The 25,368-nt window shown below is 39.0% G+C and overlaps 1 protein-coding gene across 1 annotated transcript in view; it reads left to right on the top strand.

Annotated features, from left to right (window-relative positions):
- Positions 1-25,368, top strand: part of LOC147008755 (plexin-D1-like) — a 237,618-nt gene that overhangs the window by 128,771 nt on the left and 83,479 nt on the right. Inside the window, exons 12-13 of the mRNA XM_085864192.1 lie at positions 24,259-24,352; positions 24,574-24,737. Of these exons, the coding sequence (XP_085720318.1) occupies positions 24,259-24,352; positions 24,574-24,737 (258 nt within the window). The remainder of the gene's footprint in view (positions 1-24,258; positions 24,353-24,573; positions 24,738-25,368) is intronic.

Genomic DNA, 25,368 nt, shown 5'->3' with positions numbered 1-25,368 from the left:
ATTTGAAAAGGATTTCTATTTCAGGCCACTGAATTCAACCACCAATTATTTTTGAGGTCAACATAGGCCAAAAGCACAACACAGGCCAAATTTCTAAAGTTGTCAATTTTCATCCGATTGACTTGAAATTTGAAGAGAATTTATATTTCAGATCACTGAATTCAACCAGCCAATTATTTTTGAGGTCAACACGGACCAAATGGCCAACGTAGTCCCAAGGTCAACAACTAAGGAGGTATTTCTAAAATTCTCAATTTTCATCTCATTGACTTGAAAGTTGAAGAGGATTTGCATATCAGGTCACTGAATTCAACCACAAATTATTTTCTAGATCAACATAGGCCAAAAGGACAACATAGGCCGAATTTCTAAAATTGTCATTTTTCATCCAATTGACTTGAAATTTGAAGAGGAGTTGCACATTTGGTCATTGAATTCAACCACCATTTATTTTTTTAGGTCAAATTTGTTTTATGGAGTTTGCAAGCGTCGTGCTCTGCACAACGTTTTCTTCTTGTTTGTTGGGTCGCCGAAATAGGTGACCCTTATTGTCGGTAATTCTGTCTGTTTGTTTGGATGTTTGTTCGTTTGTCATCAGCATAATTGGTAGTAAACGTGGGCGGATTTTGACCAAACTCAGGTGGTAGGTACATCTTATGACCTCGTGCTTTGGAAATTGTGATGGTTGCTAGGGACGCTTTCGTTCCCCAGCAACAACCGAAAAACATTCAAAATCGGTACCGTTCACGCGAAATCAATTCCGAAAGCCATTATCCCACGTAGGGTTATGACATTTGGCACGAATGATCTACAGGTGATGCTCTATCAAATGTATTCCGGTTTTTGTGATATATGGAATACTTTACCCGCAGCGCCCCCTACAATTAGGGTATGCGTGAAAATTGGCGAAAATTGAAGGCCCCCTAGCGACCAGGTGAGTGCATCGATACGAATGAAACTTTGCAGGTTCATGGTACTCAATGAGTACTACAACTTTGCCTCAGGACAGATTGACCGATTTCGCTTAGGTCAGGGGTCAAAGGTCAATTAGTGCAAAAATCGATAATATGCGAGAGCTGGAGGTGCCTTCGCGCCAAACGCTACTCCTAGGGTTATGGTCGGATGGTCATGAAAATTCACAGTAATCGTCTGGAATACATTGTGCACAAACGATCGAGCCGGATTTTCGATTTAGATCTTTGTTCACCCACAGCACCCCCTCGAACTTTGGGGATTTCCGATTTCAAACCGCATTTTCGGTACTTTTCATTCAAATGGATACCGAGTAGTTATCAGTAGATGGAACTGGATGAGATTTGATATGCATAATCTTAAGGTGATTCCCTATCCGCTATATGACATCCATTTTGCTCTATATCTTATAGTTTCCATGCTCGGCGACCCATCGCCGCCTACCGGCTTGTTTGTCTGTTTGTTTGTTTGTGTGCAGGATATCTCAAAAGTTGTGGACGGACCCGGATGAAATTTTGTGGACAGGTTGGGTGTGTGACAAGGATGAACTGATTTTTGATTTTGGTGAAAGTCCAGATCCAGATCCGCCGATTTTCATTTTTATGTGATTCTTCATCAATGAGAGATCGGGCCTAAAACGATACATAGCATGATATTTCAAAGTGGCATTGGGTCCGTTCTGTTCTCGTGGATCGGGCATTGCATGGTGGACGTATGCGCTCTACCAAGTGCCCTTCTAGTTATTATCGCAAATGCAATGCAATTGGAACTTGTTGACATGAAAACCAACCAAACTTAAATAAAAAGTGGTGATGGAGTCTAAAGACATTCTCACAAGACTTGATCAAACAAGCAACCAAATATTCCCTATTTAACATGATGGGAAAAAAACCTTCTCAGTATATTCTACAAAATCATCCTTTACTGAACAAATTCTTGCAAATCTAAGTAGCTGAGATGAAAAGACATTGTATCCAATTTTAATTGGTTCATTGCTACACAGAAAGGTGTACAAGACTCCCGGAAACTGAAATCATAAACTTTATGATATACACTTGTACTGAAGCCATTCTGTCGCAACTGTACAATCATTACCACTCCTGTTTGCAATCAGGATATCTTGATAAATCTTGTGAAGCTGCCCATCAAATAAATTATAGTCAACAACACAAATATCATCAACATAACGACATGTATGAGATAATTTTTTAGCCAATCCTAAAGGTTATATGGTTTCTCTTTGTGAGTTTCAAAGCAAAATACATTTGATAACACCCAGTTTCTGAGTTGTTTGCCGTATTAACGTGTTTTCTAAATCACAGAGCCAAATTTTTTCCACCCATCACATGACAATTGCCAGCTATTTGTAAACATTCATGTTTCTGCACATCTCCTTGAAACGTTTATAATGCAATGTTGTTTTTTTGTTGTTGTTTTTTTGAAATTCCCCCAAAACAAGGGTGAAAGCTACTCAAGGTTTTCTTGGTTGTATACAGTATGTACTGTAGTCAGTAATCACACTGACTCCAATCTGCCAAAGTAGTCAAGTCTTCATCTCAGATCCTTAGCCAGAGTCGAAGTCTCAAATGCGAAGGGCAAGACTGGAAGCACCAAGTACTTGAAGACTCAGACTTTCATCCTCTTGCATAGGTACCGACAGCGCCACACCCATGATTCAGTGAATCCATGACTCCCCAGACCTGACCCAGACATCTATTGACCTCTGGCTCACAACATGCAGAGACATGAATATCACTGCCAAGGTAAGTGAATCTCTCTGTGACCTCAATATCCTCACCACAAACAAGTACAGACAAGATGCAGCATCCAATATATCATTTAAAGCCTGGGTCTTCGTTTTGACCCAGGAAACCTGTAATCCCAGCAGCTCAGATTCCTCATTCAGCACCTTGAGGGCCCCTACAAGGATATCCAGTGTCACTGCAAGGATGACTGCATCATCTGCGAAATCAAGGTCAGAGATCTTGACATTCCCAAGCGATGCACAACAGCTTCATCTTTCAGACATCTTCCCCAGAATCCAGTCCATGCAAGCGTTGAAGAGTGTGTGGGCCAATACACACCCCTCACAAACTCCAGCAACAACTGGAAATACATCGGAGATGGAACCACCACACCTCAGAGCACTCTTTTTTTTTCCAGAGTATAGTTCAGAAATCAGATCGATCAACTTTGGTGGAACCCCACAAAGACCGAGAATCCTCCAGAGGGCATCCTAATTCACTGAATCAAATGCTTTGTGGAGATCAGCACTGGCTGTGAGCAGCCCCTGCCTAAACTGTTATCTATGTTCGGTGAGGACCTTGAGAGCAAGGATACGGTCAATCATTGACCTCTTTGGTGTAAACCCCGACTTCTCCGGGCACTGGTGCTCAAGAAGATAGTGGTGAACCCTTTGAAGAATTATCCGAGGAAGGACCTTGCTCAGCACTGAGAGCAGCATCATCCGTCAGTAGTTGTTGCAGTCCTGGCAATCACCCTTCCCTTTCCAGAGAGGGACAACAAGGCCCCTCTGCCAGTCAGTTGGGATGATGCCTGTGTTCCAAACACAGCAAAAAATTGCATGCAATGATACAAGTACAGCATTTCCACCAGCCTTGAGAAATTCAGCATGGATGCCACAGACCCAGGGCTTTACCCCCTTTCAACTGGTTCACCACAGCCTGTGTTTCCACAAATCAAGGAAGTTCACAGTTGATTAGAGAGTCAGCAATGGGGATAGTTATATCCCTGACATCCATCTCAACAGCCAGTGGGTCAGCCTCGTACAGCCGCTCAAAGTAACCTGCCCAACGGGCCTTCACTTTGGATTCCTCTGTTAAGCACCAACCACACTCCACTCCAACTGCAGCACACCGAGGGACTGGCCTGGAGGAACGTAATGCAAGAATTCCTCTAGAAGCAGGATAGGAATCACTTGTCCACAGGTGATGCTCTTTCCCTTCACAGATTCCTCGCACATAGACCTCCTTGTCCACCCTCAGCACATGTACAGTTTAAGCCTCAGCTCCCTGAGCAGCTCCGCTCTGCCATTAAACCTGGCCTTGCAACTCTGATCAATGGTATTCAGTATCCTTTGGGAGACAAAGTTGCTCTTTGCCTAATGGTGGGTTCCAAGACATCTGCTGGCAAGATCAAGGATTGTAGTCCTCAAGGCACTCCATAACTCCTCAGGATTCCCCACAGCATCCAGATCCACCAAATGCCCACTCAGCCTGTTCGCAAACTCCTCGGCTCCCCTCTTATCCCTAAGCAGGTCAACATCCAGCCTAGGCTGGGATGCTACCATTCTTCTTGATTTAAGCTGCAACTTCAGAGATGCTACAACAAGCTGGTGGTCGGGATTGAGGAACTGCACACTCCTGGAGACACTGCAGTTCTGAATCATCCTCCAGCGACCATCAACGAGCACATGGTCATTCTCCTTTGCCACATTGAACGGAGTCGCATATGGACACCCAGCAGGATTAAAAACAAAACCTGCCAATGGGTAGAGGAGCTTCTTGTGAGCCAGCGGGCATCAATATCTAGTGCCCAACTGTGTCTGCAGATGTCCTCCTGCAGTTGGGTTACTTTTTTGTGAGGAGGTTGGTGGCAAGATTTGTACTCTGGCCACTGTAAAACCCTCCATTCTGCAAAACATATGAAAAGCACAAAAAATCTGAAAACCCACTCCATGGGAGTACCTACTGTGCAGTAGGCAGCTCACTGGATAACGTAATTGGGGCAAAGCCTTTGGGACCCCCAATCTTTGATGATAGGAGCAAAACCACGGGGTAACCTTCCCAGGTCAGATTACGGTAGTGTGTGTTGAGGTGGTGCTGAGGTGTTGTCCACCAGACTGCGGTCCCCTGGGGTTAACCTGAGGCGATCCCTTCCGTTGGGTGCCTGGAATGTCCTATACCTTATCAAGGATAATCACCTGTCTGTTATCATCTGAGCTCAAGTGTTTGGACATCGGTAGTGCAGCACTCTCTGATGTTCGGAGACCAAATTGGGGTGAAATCATGGTGGGTGGTACACCTACTATTGGTCTGGCGCTCTGATGGCTACCATGCCCAAGGAGTTGTTTTAGCTGTGTCCAATAAGCTGACTCCAATGATAATTGAGGTAACACCAGCCAATGAGCGTATTATGAGACTAAGGATTCATCCCTCCTTGGGTGTCATTTCCCTGGTCTCTGTACATGCTCCGACTAAAGTGAGTGATCTCACCATGAAGGACGCATTCTATGCCACGCTCGTGTCTGTGATTGATTAGTGCCCCAGGCGAGATAATCTTCTCGTCTTGGGGGATTTCAATTCATCAACTGCAACTGATAGGGAAGATTATGAGACATGTGTTGGTCCCCATTGGTCTGGAACTGTGAATCATAATAGCACTAAGTTCCTTGACTTTGCAAGAAGTCGTGGACTTATGGTGGCTGGTTCATGCTTTCAGTGTCCAAAGGCTCATCGCTAGCAAAATATCATCATGTGGCGGGTGGAAAAAATTTGGCTCTGTGATTTAGAAAGCACGTTAATTTGGCTCATCATGAACAAAATAATATGTTGGAACTTGGTTCTTGTTTTAAGTATCTTTGTTGAGCAGAGATGAAATGACAAACCTCTCTTAATGCTCTTGTCTGAGCACCTCCTGAGCCATGTATCATTTTTAGATGATAGTAAATTATTTTTAAATTGATTTCTTGACAACCATCAAAATTCTCTTTCCATTCAAGGATGTTTATTTTCTTTAAACTCTAACGTATTTGTATTTAAATTTATCCGCTTATTTGTTTTATCTTCTTTTCTTTTAGTTATTTCTTCAATAAAACTTTTTGATATCTCTCACATTCATGATGTTTCCCATTTAAATATCAAGGCTGTGATTTTCTCCACTCTTTGGTTTGGTTATTGCTTGGTTCTATCATTTTATATACCAGTAAAAAAGGTGGCGGTAGTCCGTTAAAACCCACCAACTTAATTGTCTTAACACATGTATTTATCCATAAGGGAGGCTGTCAGTTCCATTTTCTAAAATAAACGTCTTATCATCACAAGCCCCCAATGGCTTCTTATTTACCTCTTTTGTATATAAATGATGTTTATAACTTTTAATTGTATTCGTTTTTCTATACCCTTCTATCTTAAAGGCTAAACAGTTTTAATAATCTTAAAATTTTATTGTTTCTTTGATTACATTTTTCTTTACCCCCTTTAACTTTTTATCACTCTTTTCAATTTTATTATCAATATATTTGTAGGCATAAGTGTTTGCCCTCAATCCCACAAACTCACCCATTATCTTTCCACCCAACTCATATTTAAACTTTCCAATAACCTTTTTATTATTTGTAGAGAATAGTTTGTGGTCTGATTTATAATTGCTTGTATCATAAATATCAACATCCTGAAACATATCCTTATAAATATATTTTGTCTTGATTTTCAAAATAAAACTGTCTGTATCCATATAAAGTAGATTAACTTCATCCACATATTTCTTCTTATTACCAAGACAGAATATTGTTGGTTCTCATTAATTAATTTAGATGCTTGTTTCCAAGATGTAGCAAGTCTGATGTTTTGTCTATTCCTTGCATTTTTCATAGTCTTTCCAAATACAACATCATTAATTAATTTTAAAAGTTCTTCTCAAAATAATTTGCAGCAAGTGTTCTCTTTTCTGTGTTAAAATTAATATACTTTTTAAACCAATGACTTTAAATTCCAAAATTCTATGAATTTTCTTTACTCTTAACCCCGCAGATAAATATTGTCTTAAATTCCTTTGATGTAAAACATAATTCCCTTTATCTTATAATGTAGTAAGTAATTTTTCTGTGGGTTTGCCTTTCATAAGAAATGATTATTGATAACCGCTGAGCCATTCTTTCTTTGGGCTTTCTTTATCCGGAGCATATGGAAGGTCTTTATGTTTTTATGTAGTTCTTCTGGATATTTCAAATCAACCTCAAAATAATACCCAACTTCTGCTTTATCCAATTCTTTTTGAGAAGAGATAACAATGTTTTGTAAAACTCTTTCATAATGTTTTTCTTTAACCCATTTGAGTTTTCCAGAAGGTAAATATTGAGACATGGCCCATCCATATAAATTATTAGCATCAAAATACATCAAGATAGAACTATATTTTCAACATTATAGTTAGGAAGATATTTGTTGTTAGCTTTAGCATATCTCTTTGAACAGACTTGTGATATTCTACCTCTTTTAGCTTTTTTCATCATCAAGAGCATATCTATATCATTGATGAAATCCAATGGTTGTTTTGTCATTTTAATATAGCACTCCAAGCTAATCCTGGAGCAATATAATAATGAGTAGGATCTTATCCATCGGAATTTTTATGAGGACAGATTGTTTTAAGAGTCTCAAATACATCAGCCAATAAAAGAACATCAGTGTTAAGATACAAATCATGATATTCCCCTAGGTTCTTTATATTTAACTTTTTCCAAAGATCTTGTGCTTGTGTATAATCTTTTTCAGTTATATGGTTTTTATTTAACTTATGACAGAAACTTTCATTTGAGGGAAGTTGAGTTTCTTTAAGCCTTTCAAATGTGTTTATGTAATCATAAGGATATATCCCGTTTTGTGATGGGAGTTCAATCTTTTCTTGATTTGAGAAATGTGATTGGAGAATTGGAAAGTTTTTAACATTCATTTGTTCAATTCATTTTTAAAAAGATGTGTGACATAGTGAGCAATTGTGAAGAAATACTGGAATGAAAGAGGGAAGTTTAAAATGGAGATGACAACTCTGATGAGCTGGACCTCTATATTTACCAGTGAGATGAAAATGGTCTCTTACCTTTGGACCTTCACCAATTTTCTCCTCACAAATATCACAGACAGCCTGTTGCTGCCTAAATTTTCTTTTCTCTGTTTTTTTGTTAAGGACATTGGTGTATAGGTTTTCTCAACTCCATAGATAATCTAATACAATCTTTTTCCAGTCATTTCACAAACTCTTGGGAGGCATCTTCTCTGTAAAGTTCTAAGTTGTATTCATCACCTACAGATGATTTAATATAATAACAGAAACCACAAGGAGTATGTTTTTAATATTTATTTGTGTATGATTTATTTGAATTTGGAGAAACTATTTATCTTTTCAAGTATACTTTCAAAATCAGTGTATATCACAAATGAGTGTTTTATAGACTTGTAGAACTCTTTGTATGATACATTTGAACCTACTTTTGGCGTATTAATTACGGTTGATTTATAATTGCTACAATATTCCAAATGTTGATCTAATCGTTCTTTTGTATGAAAGGAATTGACGTCTCTTACAAGGATATGTTTTACATTTTCTCTTGTTTAGTTGTGATCTAGTTAATAATGATAAATTTAATGTGATTATTAAATTTATAATGTTTATTATAATATAAATTTATTATAATATTTATGTAAGCATCATGTGATTTTTTTTTTCTTTTGAAACAAAATAGAGAAAGTCAATGTGTGTTTCATAATTTTTATAGTTTTTTTAATATCTGAACTTTGTATCCATTAATCCATATACATTAACAGATAGATAATTCATTTTCTCAAATTTAGCAATATCTGTCAATGAAATTGGAAACTTTAAATCTTTAACATTTAGTGTATTCTCATATTTCTTATGAGATACTCTTTCTGGTTTCCATTGTGGAAGATGTAGGTGAGCAAGAACAGACCATAGAAAGCATTTATTATCATTGTTTTGAATATTAGCAACTGCCTTTTTAAGCTTTATCTCTTTTGGTAAATAAATGTCGGAAGAAGCATGAAGAGGGTCTCTTTTTAAGATGTGTATATCCAAAAAGATTATTTTTTCAATAACGAATCCACTACCTTCCATGTTGTCATTAACATTTTGTTCATATATCAGAAGTTTATACATCACAATCTAAGAAATCTTGAAATTATGTGATAAAATGATGGTTCTCATGTAGGGAGTTTCTTCACCACCTTCTCTTACAATTTTTATTTTTACTCCCATCTAAAACTTAAAAGTATTGATTTCACTCAATGTTTTTTAAATTGGAATTTCAATTCTTGGTTTAACCATAAGCATTGTCTCAATGATTGAGGTTGGTGTTGGTTCTTCAAAGCAAAATAATCATATTTTTTCTGACCTTTAAATGCTTCATCAATATTTTCAATAGAGTCTCCAAGTATCCCCTCTTCAGTCTTCTTGTGTTTTTGTGTTTGAAGATGTCTTCTGTAATTTTTTAAAAGAATATTAATATTACAGACATCACCATGTGTTGTATTCACCATATTTATATAGCATAACTTTACTTAAAATAAAATTTTCTTGATGAAAATGTTGTGGTAATTTATAGATACTTTTCTATTTGAAATAAAAAAAAGTTTTAGGAAATATATATGGTTAAAATTTATGAACAAATCACAACAATAAGCATTTTAAGGCCATTTTCCCTGCTAGAACAGGGGTTAGTCTAAAATTTATGAACAAACAAAACATAAATTTCATTCCATCACTTCAGAAGCTAAAGAAGATATTGAAAAATATGTAAAAGATGTAAAATTGAATAAAGACAGTTATAATAATTATTGGATAATAATGATAATGAATAATAATTATAACTCAACAATTTCCTTTTGTCAGTAAGCTTCTTTGTTTTCTTCAAAAATATCACGTAATTATTCTCCTTCATTGTGAATAATCTTAATAAAAGTTTCTCCTCTCCTTTTAGCAATATATCGAAAAATGGAGAAGGCAATGAAACAAATTAAAATGAAAGGATCAAAAACTTTTATGAATGAAGCATTATAAAGAGAAGATACAACTCTTAGGAAAAGTCAAGATAAAATTTGTATTTGTATTAATAATGTAAAAGATGTAGAATATTGGGTTTGTAATCCTGAAGGAAATTCAAATACAGGTAATCTTAATGAAATTGAGATAGGGGAATTGAATGATGTTCCTTATCTCAGGAGAAATGTTTTTTCGTTCAATTGTTGTCAAAACTCATTTTAAAATTACCTTTACTGTTAAAAAAAAAAAACAGTTGATTCTGTTAGCACAAAGAAATATATAGATATAGATGGTGTTTTAAGAAATTACGAATCAAGATTTTTTTTCCTTAATAAATGAGATATTATGCAGCCGAAGATTTTGAAGATTATGATAGTGATGATAGTATCTCTGTTGAAACAGAAGACATTTATGATACTGAGAGTTTTTGTTCAAATGATAGTTATGAAAGTAGTTTTATCGATGATTATGAGTACCGATTAAAGTGAAGATGAATTTTATTTTAAGTAATGTAAAACTATATAAATATGTTGAATCCAAACAATTTATCAGATATTGAACCTCTTGAATTCGCTGATGCTCCATATGATAAATTTGAGAATTGTTCTGCACGTGATCGAGTGGGATTAAACAGAGTCAAAAGCCTATAAACAATTTATATTCTGTGAATATCTTCTAATTAATGATAATAAAAAACATGAAAAGGAACATAACTGTTTCAAAATTACACCAAAAATGAATTACTTTACAAGATTAATAAGAGAAATGAATGTTAAGTATGAGGGTGAAAATACACCTTTTCTTACAAGAGAAGAGACTGAACAAATGAGGGTAATGTTTTATGAATTGATGTTATTTATTATTCATGATTGTCATTTGCAGGGAAATATCAGCACAACATATTCCATAAATAAAATAATGTATTATCTTGAAATTAAACCTGAACTCAGGATAAAACAAAGAATTTCCCAAAAAGGCTACAAAAAATTAAATAATTCATTTTCTAAATATATAAATAAATGATTTTTTTCCCCGTTTTGGAAAATATGATAAAATTTAACAACCATAAAAATCTTCCAAACTCATTAAGGTGTCTAATAGTTGGTTCAAGCAGATGTGGAAAAACCTTCTTGCTTTTAAAGATTCTCCTTACTCCCAACCTTTTTGATTTTGATAATTTAATAATTTTCACATAGCCAAGTCTTCAACCCGAGCATCAACTACTCTTGCAGGGTTTTAATGCAGGTCTTCAAAAAGAAGACATAATCAGTTTATTTAAATTTCAAAAAAAATTAAATGGTTACAACATTGAAGATATAAAACAACTTTTGTGATACACAGAAATGTAAAAAGAAATCAAAACCTATAACCTGTATTCTTAGTGATAATATGGATGATATACCTTCACCCCAAGATTTGGATAAAGCAAAAAAGAATCTCGTCATCTTTGATGATTGTGTTAAGATGAGAAACCAAACTGTTATGGATAACTACAACACAACAGGGAGACATTCTTCTTGTAATTGTTGGGTGGTCGCTAGACTACCGTTTTTCTCAGGTTTTTGGGTGGTCGCTAGACTACCGTTTTTCTCAGGTTTTCCGTCTGTCTTATGCTAGTATGCTAGTAGCACTCCTATGCTAGTAGCACTAAATAATACATTTTTGAAAATTTTCTGATATCAACTCTCCAATCGTAGGTGTCGCCAAACCTACCATTAGGAGTTGATATCAGAAAATTTTCTGAGAGATGCCCCCCGTCTAAGTTGCAAGTCACCAAAGGAGCATGTTACAACTTGTAGTGGAACCAACATGTGTCATCAACTATGATTGGGATGAGTCTGGGCACAATATTGGCTGTAAACTGACAAGCCTGGGCATGTCTATGTATGTCATGATTTGGTTGCATTTTTACGACCTTTGAAATTTAGCCGAAAATATCTCTAGAACAAAAAATACTACCCCTCCAGTTTTTTGATATGTTATAGTAGACAGTATGAACTTTCATTTTCATGCAAGGTCAGGTCAAGGTCACGAGGTCTTCAAGGTCAAGATCAAGGTCAAATGTCAGGTCAACAAATCATCCACCCCTAACTTAACTAGATCGCCGAACCGATGCTGGATTTGCATTCTATGGACAATTACCTTTCCAACGACACCAAAATAATCGAGATAGGGCAAGGGGTTGCTGAGATATGAGGATTTGAATTTTGGTGGAAACGCAACATGAGTCGAAAAGGTCAAAAGGTCATATCTCGTCAACCCCTAGTCCGATTTAGCTAAAATTTTGTATGTGAACATAGACTATCATATGTAACATACATGCAAAAAAATTAGCCAAATCTGAGGGGGTCGGGTTACAAATTATTTTTTTTCTGGGTGATTTGAGGTGGAATGACCCAATTGATAATTCATTTAGAGAGTTATTAAGTTTCTCCTCAAAAATGATTGCAACAAATGGACTTTTTTAACAGTGATAATGCCATTCAAATATCCTCAGGTATAAATTCAGTATTAATTCACTGTGATTTGATTGATGGTGCTTATAACGATGGAATAAGAACAAATACAATAGTTTCATTCAGTGCATACTCAACCACAATTGGTTATAAATTTAATATGGAACCAAAAAATCTGGTTTATATACCCGTTTCAGGAAAAACCATACGCAGAGTAAATTTTAAGATAACTGATCGAGATAATCGTACGATTTCCTTCAATGGAGAAATTATATCCATCAGAATTCACCCACGTGAAGTCTTCCAGTAAATAAATACGATGGTTATTGTGAGGAAACATGAGTTGGGAAAATATAAAATAATTACAGGGAATGGGATGTTCCTTTCCCCATACTATAAGGGTGAAAGTATGTATCTTGGTGGAGGATACTATAAACCAAAAAGGCTACGAGGTGAAGGACATCAATTTAAAAATAAAGGAGATGGGATAATTGATACTTTAATGGGTATAGGTTCAATGATTCTTAAACATAAAGACCTAATCGGCTCAACCGCTTCTGCCATGGGAAATGCAGCAGATGCTATAAAGAGTATAAAAGACACCCAAAAAGAATCCCATAAATTACAAGCAATAAAAGAAATTAAGAAAGAGAAAACTCAATTGTCTCCCCAAGAATAACAGAAAATAATTCAAATACTTGGATCATGGTTTCAAAAGTCTTAATGTTTTTTATGAAGTAAATACAACTATGGAAGCAATTGATAGGATCTATGATTTGAATGATACCACCATCATCTCAAACTCTACTCAAAAAGAAGACTACTTCAAGGTAAATGCTATAACAGGAACAGACTGGAATACAAACGGAACAAAAAGCTTTGAAATAAATAATCAACAAACTTATTTGAATCTAGCCGATAGTTTCTTGGTGTGTAAATTTACATTCACTAAGGCTGGGAATAAAACAAACGCGACACTCATAAATGATTTATTCTGGGAAATGTTTGAAATGGTTCGTTTGTATTTTGGAACACTAGAAGTGGAAGCAGTTGATTATGTCTCTGCTACATCCGAAATGATGAAATTTACACAATATTCATTTAGTGATAAAATGGGAAAGGGAGCTGTTGAAGTTTTTATTCCTGATATGGCAACGGGAACAAACACAGACCCCGGTTAATGATGAATTGAGTGCAGTCAAAGAAAGACAATGTATAACGATGATACAAAAGCAAAAAATAGTTTTACCATGTCAGTTCTCTTTAAAGGTATATTTGGATTTTGTGATTACGATAAAATTCTGCACGGACTTAAAATTCGATTTCAACTGCAAGGGAATGATAATGAAAACAGATTGTTTTTTGGTGTTGCTCATGCTTTTGGCACTCAGAATCAATTTGTTATTGATGAAATGAGTTGGTATGTGAATATATTCAGGTCAGGTTAGGTATGGGAGCATGTGCCAGAACAGCGCGTCGCTGCGTCCACTTTCTGCCGGTACTCCAGGGGCCTCCGTCTGGCCATCCCCCAGGCAGATGCCAGGCCCATCCCCATCTCCTTGAGATGATGGTCAACCTGCTGCAGCCACGAGGCACGTGGCCGGCCCACTGGCCTCCTCCACTCATGAGACTCCCTCGCTGAGAGAATCTGGTGAGCAGGATCAGCATCAGGAAACTGAGCCACATGTCCATACAGCCGCAACTGACGCTCACGGATTATGCAGGTAACAAATCTCATCCGAGTCTCTCTCAGCAACCGCTCGTTGGACACAAAATCCGACCAGCGATAGCCAAGGATTCTCCGAAGAGACCTGGTACCAAAGGAATTATGTCTCCGTCTCAGATCCTTGGTCAGAGTCCAAGTCTCGCATCCATATAGCAAGACTGGAAGTACCAAGGAGCTGAAGACTCTGACTTTCGTCCTCCCGCACAGCTACCGGCAGCGCCACACCCCACGATCCAGTGAATCCATGACTCCCCAGGCCCGACCCAGACGTCTATTGACCTCTGACTCACAGCCAGCAGAGACATGAATATCACTGCCAAGGTAAGTGAATCTCTCCACGACCTCAACATCCTCACCACAAACAGGCACAGACAGGACAGCAGCATCCAAGATGTCACCGAAAGCCTGGATCTTAGTTTTGACCCAAGAAACCCATAATCCCAGCGGCTCCGACTCCTCATTCAGCACCTCGAGGGCCCCCAAAAGGATATCTAAAGTCTCCGCAAAGATGACTGCATCATCTGCAAAATCAAGGTCCGAGATCTTGACATTCCCAAACGATGCACCGCAGCTTGATCTCTCCAACATCCTCCTTAAAATCCAGTCCATACATGTGCTGAAAAGTGTGGGGGCCAGTACACACCCCTGACAAACTCCAGTAACAACTGGAAATAAGTCAAAGATGGTACCACCACACTTCACAGCACTCTCAGTACCAGAGTAGAGTTCAGACATCAGATCGATCAGTTTTGGTGGCACCCCACGAAGACCAAGAATCCTCCAGAGGACATCCCGATTCACTGAATCGAACGCTTTACAGAGATCAACATAGGCTGCAAGCAGCCCCTGCCGAAACTCTCGTCTGCGTTCGGTGAGGACACGAAGAGCAAGGATACGGTCAATCGTTGACCTCTTTGGTGTAAAGCCTGACTGCTCTGGACGCTGGTGCTCAAGCAGATGGTGGCAAACCCTATCAAGAATTATCTGAGCAAAGACTTTGCCCGGCACCGAGAGCAGCGTCACCCCTCGGTAGTTGTTGCAGTCTTGGCGATCACCCTTCCCTTTCCAGAGAGGAACAACAAGGCCCCTCTTCCAATCAGTTGGGATGATGCCTGTGTTCCAGGCAGAGCACAAAACTGCATGCAACGACACGAGTGCAGCATTTCCACCAGCCTTGAGAAGTTCAGCATGGATGCCACAAATCCCTGGAGCTTTGCCCCGTTTCAACTGGTTCACCGCAGCCCGTGTTTCCACAAGCGAAGGTGGACCACAGTTGATTCGAGGGTCAGCAACAGGGATTGTAACACCCTTGACGTCCAACTCGACAGCTGGGGGATCAGCCTGGTACAACCGCTCAAAGTAACCGGCCCAGCGGGCCTTCACTTCAGACTCCTCTGTCAAGAGCCTACCACTCTCTGCTCTAACTGCAGTGCTCCGAGGGAATGGGCTTGGATGAACGCAATGCGCGAATTCCCCTGTAAGTGGGACGAGAATCACCTGTCCACAGGTGATGCTCTACCCCCTCACAGATTCCTCGCACATAGGCCTCCTTGTCCACCCTTAGTGCACGTACAGTTTTATGCCTCAGCTCCCTGAACAGCTCAGCTCTGCCATTCAGCCTGGGCCTGCGACTCTGGTCAATGGTATCCAGTGTCCCTTGAGAGACAAAATTCTTCTTTGCCCTGCGGTGAGTTCCAAGACGTCCACCGGCAACATCAAGGACGGTGGTCTTGAAGGCACTCCACAACTCTTCAGGACCCCCCAAAGCACCCAGACCCTCCAAGTGTCCACTCAGCCTGTTCGCAAACTCCTCAGCTACTCTCTCAACCCTGAGCTTGCCAGCATCCAGCCGAGGCTGGGATGGTACCATTCTCCAGGATTTAAGGTGCAGCTTTAGAGTTGCTACAACAAGCCTGTGGTCAGTGTTGAGGAACTGAGCACTCCGGTAGACCCTGCAGTTCTGGATCATCCTCCAACGACCGTCAATGAGGACATGGTCAATCTCCTTTGCCACACCGCCAGCGTTGGAATACCAAGTCCAGCGATGAGCTTGTGGGCGCTGAAACCATGAACCAGCCACCCTAAGTCCATGATTTCTTGCAAAGTCAAGGAACTTAGTGCTATTCTGGTTCATAGTTCCTGACCCATGGGGACCAACACACACCTCATAACCATCCCTATCAGTTCCAGTCGATGCATTGAAATCCCCCAAGACTAGAAGTGTATCTCGTCTGGGGCACTGATCAACCACAGACTCGAGCGTGGCGTAGAATGCATCCTTCACGGTGAGATCACTTGCCTCAGTCGGAGCATAAACAGAGACCAGGGAAATGACACCTAAGGAGTGACGAATCCTTAATCTCATAATACGCTCGTTGACCGGTGTTACCTCAATTATCATTGGGGTCAGCTTATTGGACACAGCTACAGCAACTCCTTGGGTATGGTAACCATCAGAGCAACCAGACCAATAGTAGGTGTAACCTCCCACCATTATCTCGCTGCAATCCCGATGTCCAAACGCTTGAGCTCAGATGATAACAGAGACAGGTGATCATCCTCTCTTATGGATAGGACATTCCAGGCACCCACCCGAAGGGACCGCCTCAGGTTAACCCAAGGAGACCACCGTCTGGTGGACGACACCTCAGCACCACTCTGACACACTCTCCCGCAATCTGACCCAGGGATGTTACCCCGTGGTTTCCCTCCTATCATCAAAGATTGGGGGTCCCGAAGGCTTTGCCCCAATCTCGTCATCCGGGGAGCTGCCCTGTGAAGGGAAGCTGCACAGGAGGTACTCCCATGCAGTGGGTTTTTCAGATTTTTTTGTGTTTTTGTGTTTTGCGGAATGAATGGTTTTACGGTGGCCGGAGTGCAAATCCGGCCAACAACCTCCTAATAAAAAATAACCCAACTGCAGGAGGACGTCCGCAGACACAGGTGGGCACTAGATATGGATGGCCGTTGGCTCACAAGGAGCTCCTCCGCCCTTTTAATATATTACTCATCTTAAAATAAAAGAGATGTTGAATAGAAGACTTAACTCAAAGAAACCACTAAATGTATCATAACTTAAAAGAAGATGTCAACACGTTAAACTGAACCAAACCACTTACACTTGGAATTTGGGTGTTCTGGAAGGAAAGCCACGATACGTATGGCTCATTTATAAGAAACCAGATGGAGATAGTGCTACTGATAAGAATAATGCATTGAGTGATAATGCCAAGGTGAAACAACTTCGAGTTTCTCTGCATGGACCATTTTATCCATGAGACAGATTGGAAATTGATTGGGATAAAAACAATTATGCTGAAGCCTACAAGTCTTACCAAAAGGTGTGTGAAAGCAATGGTAATAAAGAACCCATTTTGGATACGGTTGCGTTTAAAAGCCTATATACAATCTACGCAATTGACCTGAGCGCTCAAAAGGAAACTATAAAGTCCAATGGAGTAGATACTTCCCTGTACTTTGAAAGAGGACAGAGTGAAGAAGTTGATACATATTGGTTGCTTTTGGAAGAAACAGAATTACAGATTAATGCAGATAATGGTGTTAGATTAGTCTCACATCATTTTTTGATAATTAATGAGTCGTAAAGTGTCAGCTGGGGTAAATGTTCATCAAATCAATTTGAATAAACTATCATCTTGCATTCCAAATCAAAAGCCTTGTATGATTAATGTTAATACAATTCAAAGACAAGGAGCAGTAAAAATTGATGTTTTGCTCACAAGAGAACAGGTGAATATCTTGAACGATACTGGCTTACTTAAAATTAAAATGTCAAAACCAATGTTGAAGAAATCTTCAATAAGAGAGCCGAGTGGAGGATTTCTCCCTTTTCTAATCCCATTAGTTGCTGGTTTAAGTGCAGCGGGAACATTGACGGGTGGTATTTCAGCAGCGGTAAAAACTGCTAGTGAAACGAAGGCTCAAATACAAGCTCAAAAAGAGATGGAAAGACAGACAAAGAATTGGAGAAACAAATTAGTGGAAGTGGTGTAATTGTAGATTTTGCTGAAAAACTTGAAAGCCTACCTGATAAAGCAAGAATGTTAGTTGGAGATATGCTTTCTTCTTTCGCACAAGCTGGTGTAAAATTAACTAAAAGGGGTAATGGATTATATCATTCTCATCAATAATGGAGCATTGATGAGTGGTTTAAAGAATTTGGAAAGAATACAACATCAAATATAGAACTTGCCAAATATTGTTTAAAATAAAAAAAATTGATAATGTGGTTATTTGGATGAGAGATGAATTAACAAACTTGTCTAAATATGTTGAGGCGTCGATCACCCTCCACCAAGGCATGAAGATGTCGATGTACTTGAGAGAATTGTTTATTGTTTACCAATACATGCAGCCGCACGGAGAGCAGCAGACACCAGGAACACCAATTAGCAATTGAGGTTACTGGGAGAGTGCTCTGGCTTTATCAGTTGAGCTACTCTCTTATATACGGTTCTATCTTGGACAAATGCTTATTTTGCAATTGTCCTTTCTTTCAACCTGACGAGCTGCCTTTAGCAACTGGCTTATGTTCCTCAACAACCATGAATCAAGCAAGATAACGAGGAAGCAAAGTTACTCCTGAATGTTGCTAACAGCATTCTTGTGGATTACTCAAGACTGACCCCATCATTATCTCAAACACACGGCATTCCAATGTTCCTTTGTGAACAGCAAGCAGGAATATCTTTTAATTAACTGCAGGCGAGTGAATTGAGTTGGGAGAAACAAAGCTTTAACAAAGGTACAAATCCCAACAAATATACAAAGAATATTATTATGAATTTAGTCGATAATAATGGAAATGGTTCTCAGTGGTTTTATATTTATGATAATCATGGCAAATATTATTTTGATAGTTATGGTCTTCCACCACCTGTTGAACTAATGAAATTCCTGCAGAATGGTGTTTATTAAACATTTCAAATCCAAGAATTAAATTCCAATTGTTGTGGTCAATTCTGTCTTTATGTATTATTTCAACTCAACAATGATGAAAATTTTTATGAAGTTACTTTTAATCTAATATAAATGACATGTTGGTAAAGGTCGTTCTACTTTTAGTCTAACCCAAGAGTTCGATGTTGATTTGTCACATTATTATACAAATATATAATAAATGCACTGGCTGAACGACAGAAATATAGTATAACAAAAAATATTAATATGAAAAATGCTTATAAATTATTAAATTATCCAAGCCCTACAGATGTGAATGATTTGGTGAGATTAAGTGATTTATCACAATATATATCCTTAAATAAAATGGCTGTGTATTCCAAAGATGCAGAAATGTTGATTTTATCTCTGCGTCACACAGAATTTGTAGTTTCAATTGAAATAAAATTTTATATGGAAGGGCGTATAGTTTTTATGAGAATAGAACCTTGGGGATATGATATGAATGATGTAGGGTATAATTGGTCATTTGAAATAAACCTATAAGACCTGAAAGAATTTAATTAGTCTCGTAAGGAAGATTATTATCCACTTGGTGGAGGTAATGAGATTTGTGGAAACACTATTAGCAAACAACAAATGAAAGAATTTAATAAGGCTAAAATCAATCATGGTTTTGCCATAGTTTATGTAATGAAAACACAAAGAACAGGAATTGACATAGTAAGTAAGGGAATACAAACTGATTTAACAATAGGAAGATGGGGAGGAATTATCTGTCATCATATTTATCTGTCATGCATTTGTGATACATAATGACAGCAAGAAGGCTTCAAGAAAAATTATTATTTGTGTGTCCAAGCATACCTACAATAAAAAGGTATTCGGTATTTTAATAAATATGTTCTACAACATAAGAATGGGGGGCTTTCAATAAAAGATTGGTTTTATACTCATGGTAATAAAGCAACAAGTTTGGATTTAACTAAAATGTTAGATAATGAAAAGGTTTTAAAGTTGATAAAATACAAAGCTCTTTTAGAAATTCAGAAGAAATTTTATTGGTTTCCTGTTGTAAAAAAAAAAAAAATTGGATCCAGGAATATCGAGAAATCCAGATGAATATACGTATGATATTATATGGGGTGAAAGTGGTTCAAGGGCAGTAACAGATGAAGAAGGGATTGAAGAATAAAATAAGATGAGGGAGAAGAGAGAGAAGGAGGCAAGCGAGTAAAGAGAGAGGGAGGAGAGATAGAGAATGAATAAATGTAAAAATATGGAAACCAGTGAGATTTTTAAAACATTGGAAGTATTACATAAAATCAATCAATCTCAATGCACTGAGGAGGAAAACAAAGAATTGACAAGTCTATTAAAATATATGGGTCAAGAATATTAACATCAATTTCAGGGAGTTGATTTTAAACGAGAAAGTGGAGATCGAAACTTTGTTCTGATACATCTAAACATGATTGATGAACATGATAGAGCAATTAGGCTTGGAAAGGTGACCCAGTCAGCCATAGCATATCATTGCCTGCAATCTGGCCACAAATTTGACTTTCATGGGACCTATGTCCAAGACACTACATCTAACAAACAACACAGGTTGATTTTGGAAGCATGGCCTGTGAAGAGCTGGGAGGGTGGTCGAACTGGGGAGACGGTGGACATACCCACACAATACACACCTCTGATGCAAATGGCAAAAACTGGATGGTGCAAATGGCTGGATAAGGCGAGCAACAAACAACACTCAATCCGAAACACCACATCCGCATGTGCACAACACCCAATGAGAACCCCAACACTCGCACAACTAACACCTCATCATACCCAACCTGCACACAAAACCAGCCGTGTTCGTGCCTTGGAAATACAAAAACAACAACAAGCGCACACACTGCTCACCCACACACATACAACACTAGATCACGTGTAAGTAAAAACAAAAAAGAGCAGAGCACCCCATCAATGATGTGATTTGACGTTTCTTTTGCTTTCGCAAAATAAAATAAAAGAGCACTCCTTCATTTGACCTCCAGCAACCAGCACGTGACCGGAAATGAGCGGTCATATCAAAATAAAAACCGGACACGTGCTGAAACTCGGGGTCTGTTGTGCTTGAGGAAGCCATCTGTGAAGCTGGTGAAACGTTGCTTGAGACCGGGTCTGTTCTTCCTTTTTTGCTCAAATCAAGCGGAGTCGATCGAGTTTTTACTTTTGGTTGGAAGTGCCTTATTCTTCTTTAAAAATGTCTCATCCCAACCGCCCCAATCTTATACAAATATATACATATACACATATACATACAGTGCCTATAGAAAGTCTACACCCCCTTTAAAATTTTCACCTTTTGTTGCCTTGTAGCCTGGAATTATATTGCATCAAATCGAACTTTTTCCGCCTTTATTTACACATAGTAACCCACAACCTCCAAGTGAAAAACAATTTCGCCAAGTTTCAGAAAATTAATTTAAAATACAAAGATATAATATCGTGGTTTGACAAGTGGCACCCCGTTGAGTTAATACTTGGTGGAAGTGCCTTTGACAGCAATTACAGCTTTGAGTGTGTTCGGTTAGGTTTCTACAAACTTTGCACACCTTGATTAGGCAATATTTGCCCATTCTTCTGTACAAAACTGTTCAAGCTCAGTCAAATTGCATGGGGAGCATTGATGGACAGCAATCTTCAAGTCGTGCCACAGATTTTCGATTGGATTTAGGTTGGGGCTCTGACTGGGCCACTCAAGGATATTTATCTTTATGTTCCTTAGCCACTCCAGTGTAGCTTTGGTTGTGTGATTCAGGTCATTGTCATGCTGAAAGGTGAACTTCCATCCCAATTTCAGTTTTCTTGCAGAGGGCAGCGGGTTTTCCTCTAGGATTTTTTCTGTATTTTGCTCCATCCATTTTCGCTTCTATCCTGAGAAGTGCCCCCCGTCCCTGCTCATGAGAAACATCCTCATAACATGATGCTGCCACCACCATGCTTCACATTTTAGGGATGGTGTTCTTTGGGTGATTTGAAGTGTTGGGTTGTGCCAATTGTAATCTTTTTACATTTATGCCATAAAGTTCCATCTTCATTTCATCAGACCACAAAACTTTTTGCCACAAGGCTTCAGCATCTCGAGTGTTTTTTTGCATACCACAAATGGGATTAAAGGTGGGCTTTTTTGAGTAATGGCTTCCTTCTTGCCACCCTACCATACACGCCAGACTTGTGGAGTGCTTGGGATATTGTTGTTCCATGCACACAGTTGCCAGTCTTTACCACAAAAGCTTTTTAGCTCTTTCAAAGTTACCATTGGCCTCTTGGTGGCCTCTCTGATCAGTCTCCTCCTTGCTTGGTCATCTAGTTTGGAGGGACGGCCTGATCGAGGCAGGGTCTTGGTGGTTTACTAAATTGTCCACCACCTGCATAGACTAGAAGAATGCTTTCGACGGTGTCCCACATTTGTAGATTATAAAATGCATGCAAATGTACAAAATCAATAACCTAATCAAACAGATTTAGAAAGCAATGGAGCTCTGGAATACCACATTGATATTACAACACACAGAAGGAAATATTGAAATACCAGATGTGAAGGTAAGTTGTGGGATCTTCCAGGGAGACAGTCTTTCTGGACCCACTGAGTAACTTCAGTAACCACATCTTGCTTTGTCTGGCTCTGGACCCAATGAGTAACCTCATCAACTAACAAGGACATAGATACACTCCAACAACCAGTAGAAGAACATCCAAAGAAACAGGAAAGGTGACATACCTACTATACATGGATGATTCAAAGCTCTTCGCACCGAATGACGAAAAATTGACAGAACAGATTAAACTAGTAAAACGTTTCTCTGAGTATATTCAAATGGAATTTGGACTAGATAAGTGCACCAAGTGCACATTTGTAGAAGGTAAACCAACAAAACCAGACAACATAAAAATTGACCTTGAAACAAAAATACAGCAATGACAAAATGATGTATCATACAAATACCTCGGAGTATAAGAGGGGCACCAAATATGTCACAAACAAATGCGCAAAACAATCGCCAAAAATACCGATGTAAAATGAAGCTGATCCTGAAAACGTATCTCTCCCCAAGAAACTAAATCAAAGCCATAAACCAACTTGCAATACGAGTATACAGCTGTGGAATAATAAACTGGCCCCAATCAGAAATCAATAGGTGAGACATCAAAACAAGAAAACTCCTTACCATCCACAAAATGTTCAACAAAAACCAGTACATACTGAGAATGTACCTGTCGAGACGAGAGGAAGGGAGCGGCCTGATGGAACTCAACCAGGTGCACAGAGACACAAGTGTAGGACTAGCTGAGTATTTGAAATGCTCAACAGACTATCGGATTCAATTTGTGAACAAACATGAATACAACAAAGCTGAAAAGTATTCCTAATTCACCTTGCTTGGAATTTCTAAAAACAGGTACGAATACAAGATACTGCACAGGAAAATGAAACAGTACCAGGCAAATACAGCCCCACCAATTGCAAAAAGACAATATAAATATATAAAAAAGAAATGTCAAGAAATATATACCAACAACTGGGAGAACATCAAAAGAGCAGGAAAATTCAAAAAATAATTGGACCGAGTTGGGATCGACAAAGAAGGCTCATTGGAATGGCGAAGAAGAGGTCAGCTCAACTGGGTCAGAGAACAAATAATAATAAATGTCCAAGATCAAGGAGACGGTACCAGTGGATTTTAAAAGATGGCAGAATTGAGCCAGACAAGTGTAGGTTCGGCAAGAAAATGATCAAATATGAGGACCTCAAAAATGAGATCAAGAGATCTTAGAAGCTGAGGAGTGTCGAAATTGCACCAGTGACCATTGAAGCAACAGGAATGATAAAGAAGAACCTCACCGATGTTTTGAAAACATCCCTGGGAATATTACCACAAACGAACTACAATTGGAGGCAGTCTGGTGTTCGGGGATGATCCTGAAAAGATCGCTCGGAACAAAACCCTGAGAACAACAAAGTTGAACAGCTTGGTCCATGAAATGTGATCCCTTACCGAAGCGGAGGTGGATACTTTGAGACTGGGGAGGACTTTGTTCTGTCTCCTCAAACTCGCAAATGAAGATAACAACCAATCTCACAGACACACACACACACACACACACACACACACACACACACACACACACACACACACACACACACACACACACTCTCTCTCTCTCTCTCTCTCTCTCTCTCTCTCTCTCTCTCTCTCTCTCTCTCTCTCTCTCTCTCTCTCTCTCTCTCTCTCTCTCTCTCTCTCTCTCTCTCTCTCTCTCTCTCTCTCTCTCTCTCTCTCTCTCTCTCTCTCTCTCTCCAGCTAATCTCTTCTCTTGTACCCAAAGGTCCACACCAAGTTAATGTCTGAAGACCTCTCAGTAAACTTGGTTCTGAGAGACAACAACTTGAAGTTTGTGGACAATGCAGTTCATGTCTCAGGTTGGGACTTTCGAGATAAAATTGGTTTCACATCTGGAAATATAATTACTCAGTTTTTTCCAATTGATTTCTTATTTTTATGTTGACATTTTACTGTATTTGGGTATTTTTTTACATTTGAATCGATCAGTCTAATTATTTCTTCAACCAATCCAGTATTGGTTTTAAATTTATAAACATACGTATTACTGATGATTGTTCATTGATGGTTTAATCCACAGTGATGCTGTACAACTGCGAGATGGGCTCCAAGGATTGCAGCCACTGTGAGTCTCGGCAGAGAACAGGACAAAATTGTATGTGGTATGCATCTGAGAATTGCTGCAAGCTGCAACAAAACTGCAGCGCAGGTCGATCTTCTTGCCCAGCTCCAACCATCACCAAGGTCTTGGCCTTATCATATTGTTGCGTCAGACGGTTCCGTTAACTCAGACCACCTGTGCTGGGGGTACAACCCATGCGAGTGGCCGAAACGGTGTTTAAATTACTGTTTTGTTTATATTGTTGCAGAATTGGGGTCGGTAGGGATCATGACAAGAGTTTTTGAACCCACTTTCCGGCTGACGATTCTGTAAGCTGACGAACCGCAGATAAATTTGCAGTGCGGCGGGTTGCTAAGTAACCATGGATGCCATCTAAGACGTTTACTTCAGGCAGCGTCCAGCATCTAACTCCGCTTTACCTTTCCGGTGAATTAAACCCCCCTCCCCCCTTCCCCAGATAGAGTACCATGCTCTCAACACTCCACTGTTGTTGATCAAATGGCCAAGCGATACCACACTATGTTTTAACCAATGAAAACTGAAAATCGGACAGTTTGACAAACAGTTTGCAATGTCAAAAAGAAGCACGTATTTGCAAGCAGTGTCCCAGAAGAAAAGCTCTTTCCCCAAGCACAGAAGCCGAGTCTTATTCAATCACTTAGTCACAGTTTCTACAATACAGGCACCTCGGTCACCTAGGGAAACAAAGTAAGGAGGAGGGACAGAGGGAAGATAAAGAAGTCTGAGGCATGT

This window comes from Eptatretus burgeri, chromosome 18, assembly GCF_056783735.1.
Source record: "Eptatretus burgeri isolate ZD-2024b chromosome 18, Ebu_testis_v1, whole genome shotgun sequence".
Lineage (NCBI taxonomy): Eukaryota > Metazoa > Chordata > Myxini > Myxiniformes > Myxinidae > Eptatretus > Eptatretus burgeri.
Note: the sequence above shows the minus strand (reverse complement) of the source record. Positions and strands in the feature narration are given on the sequence as shown.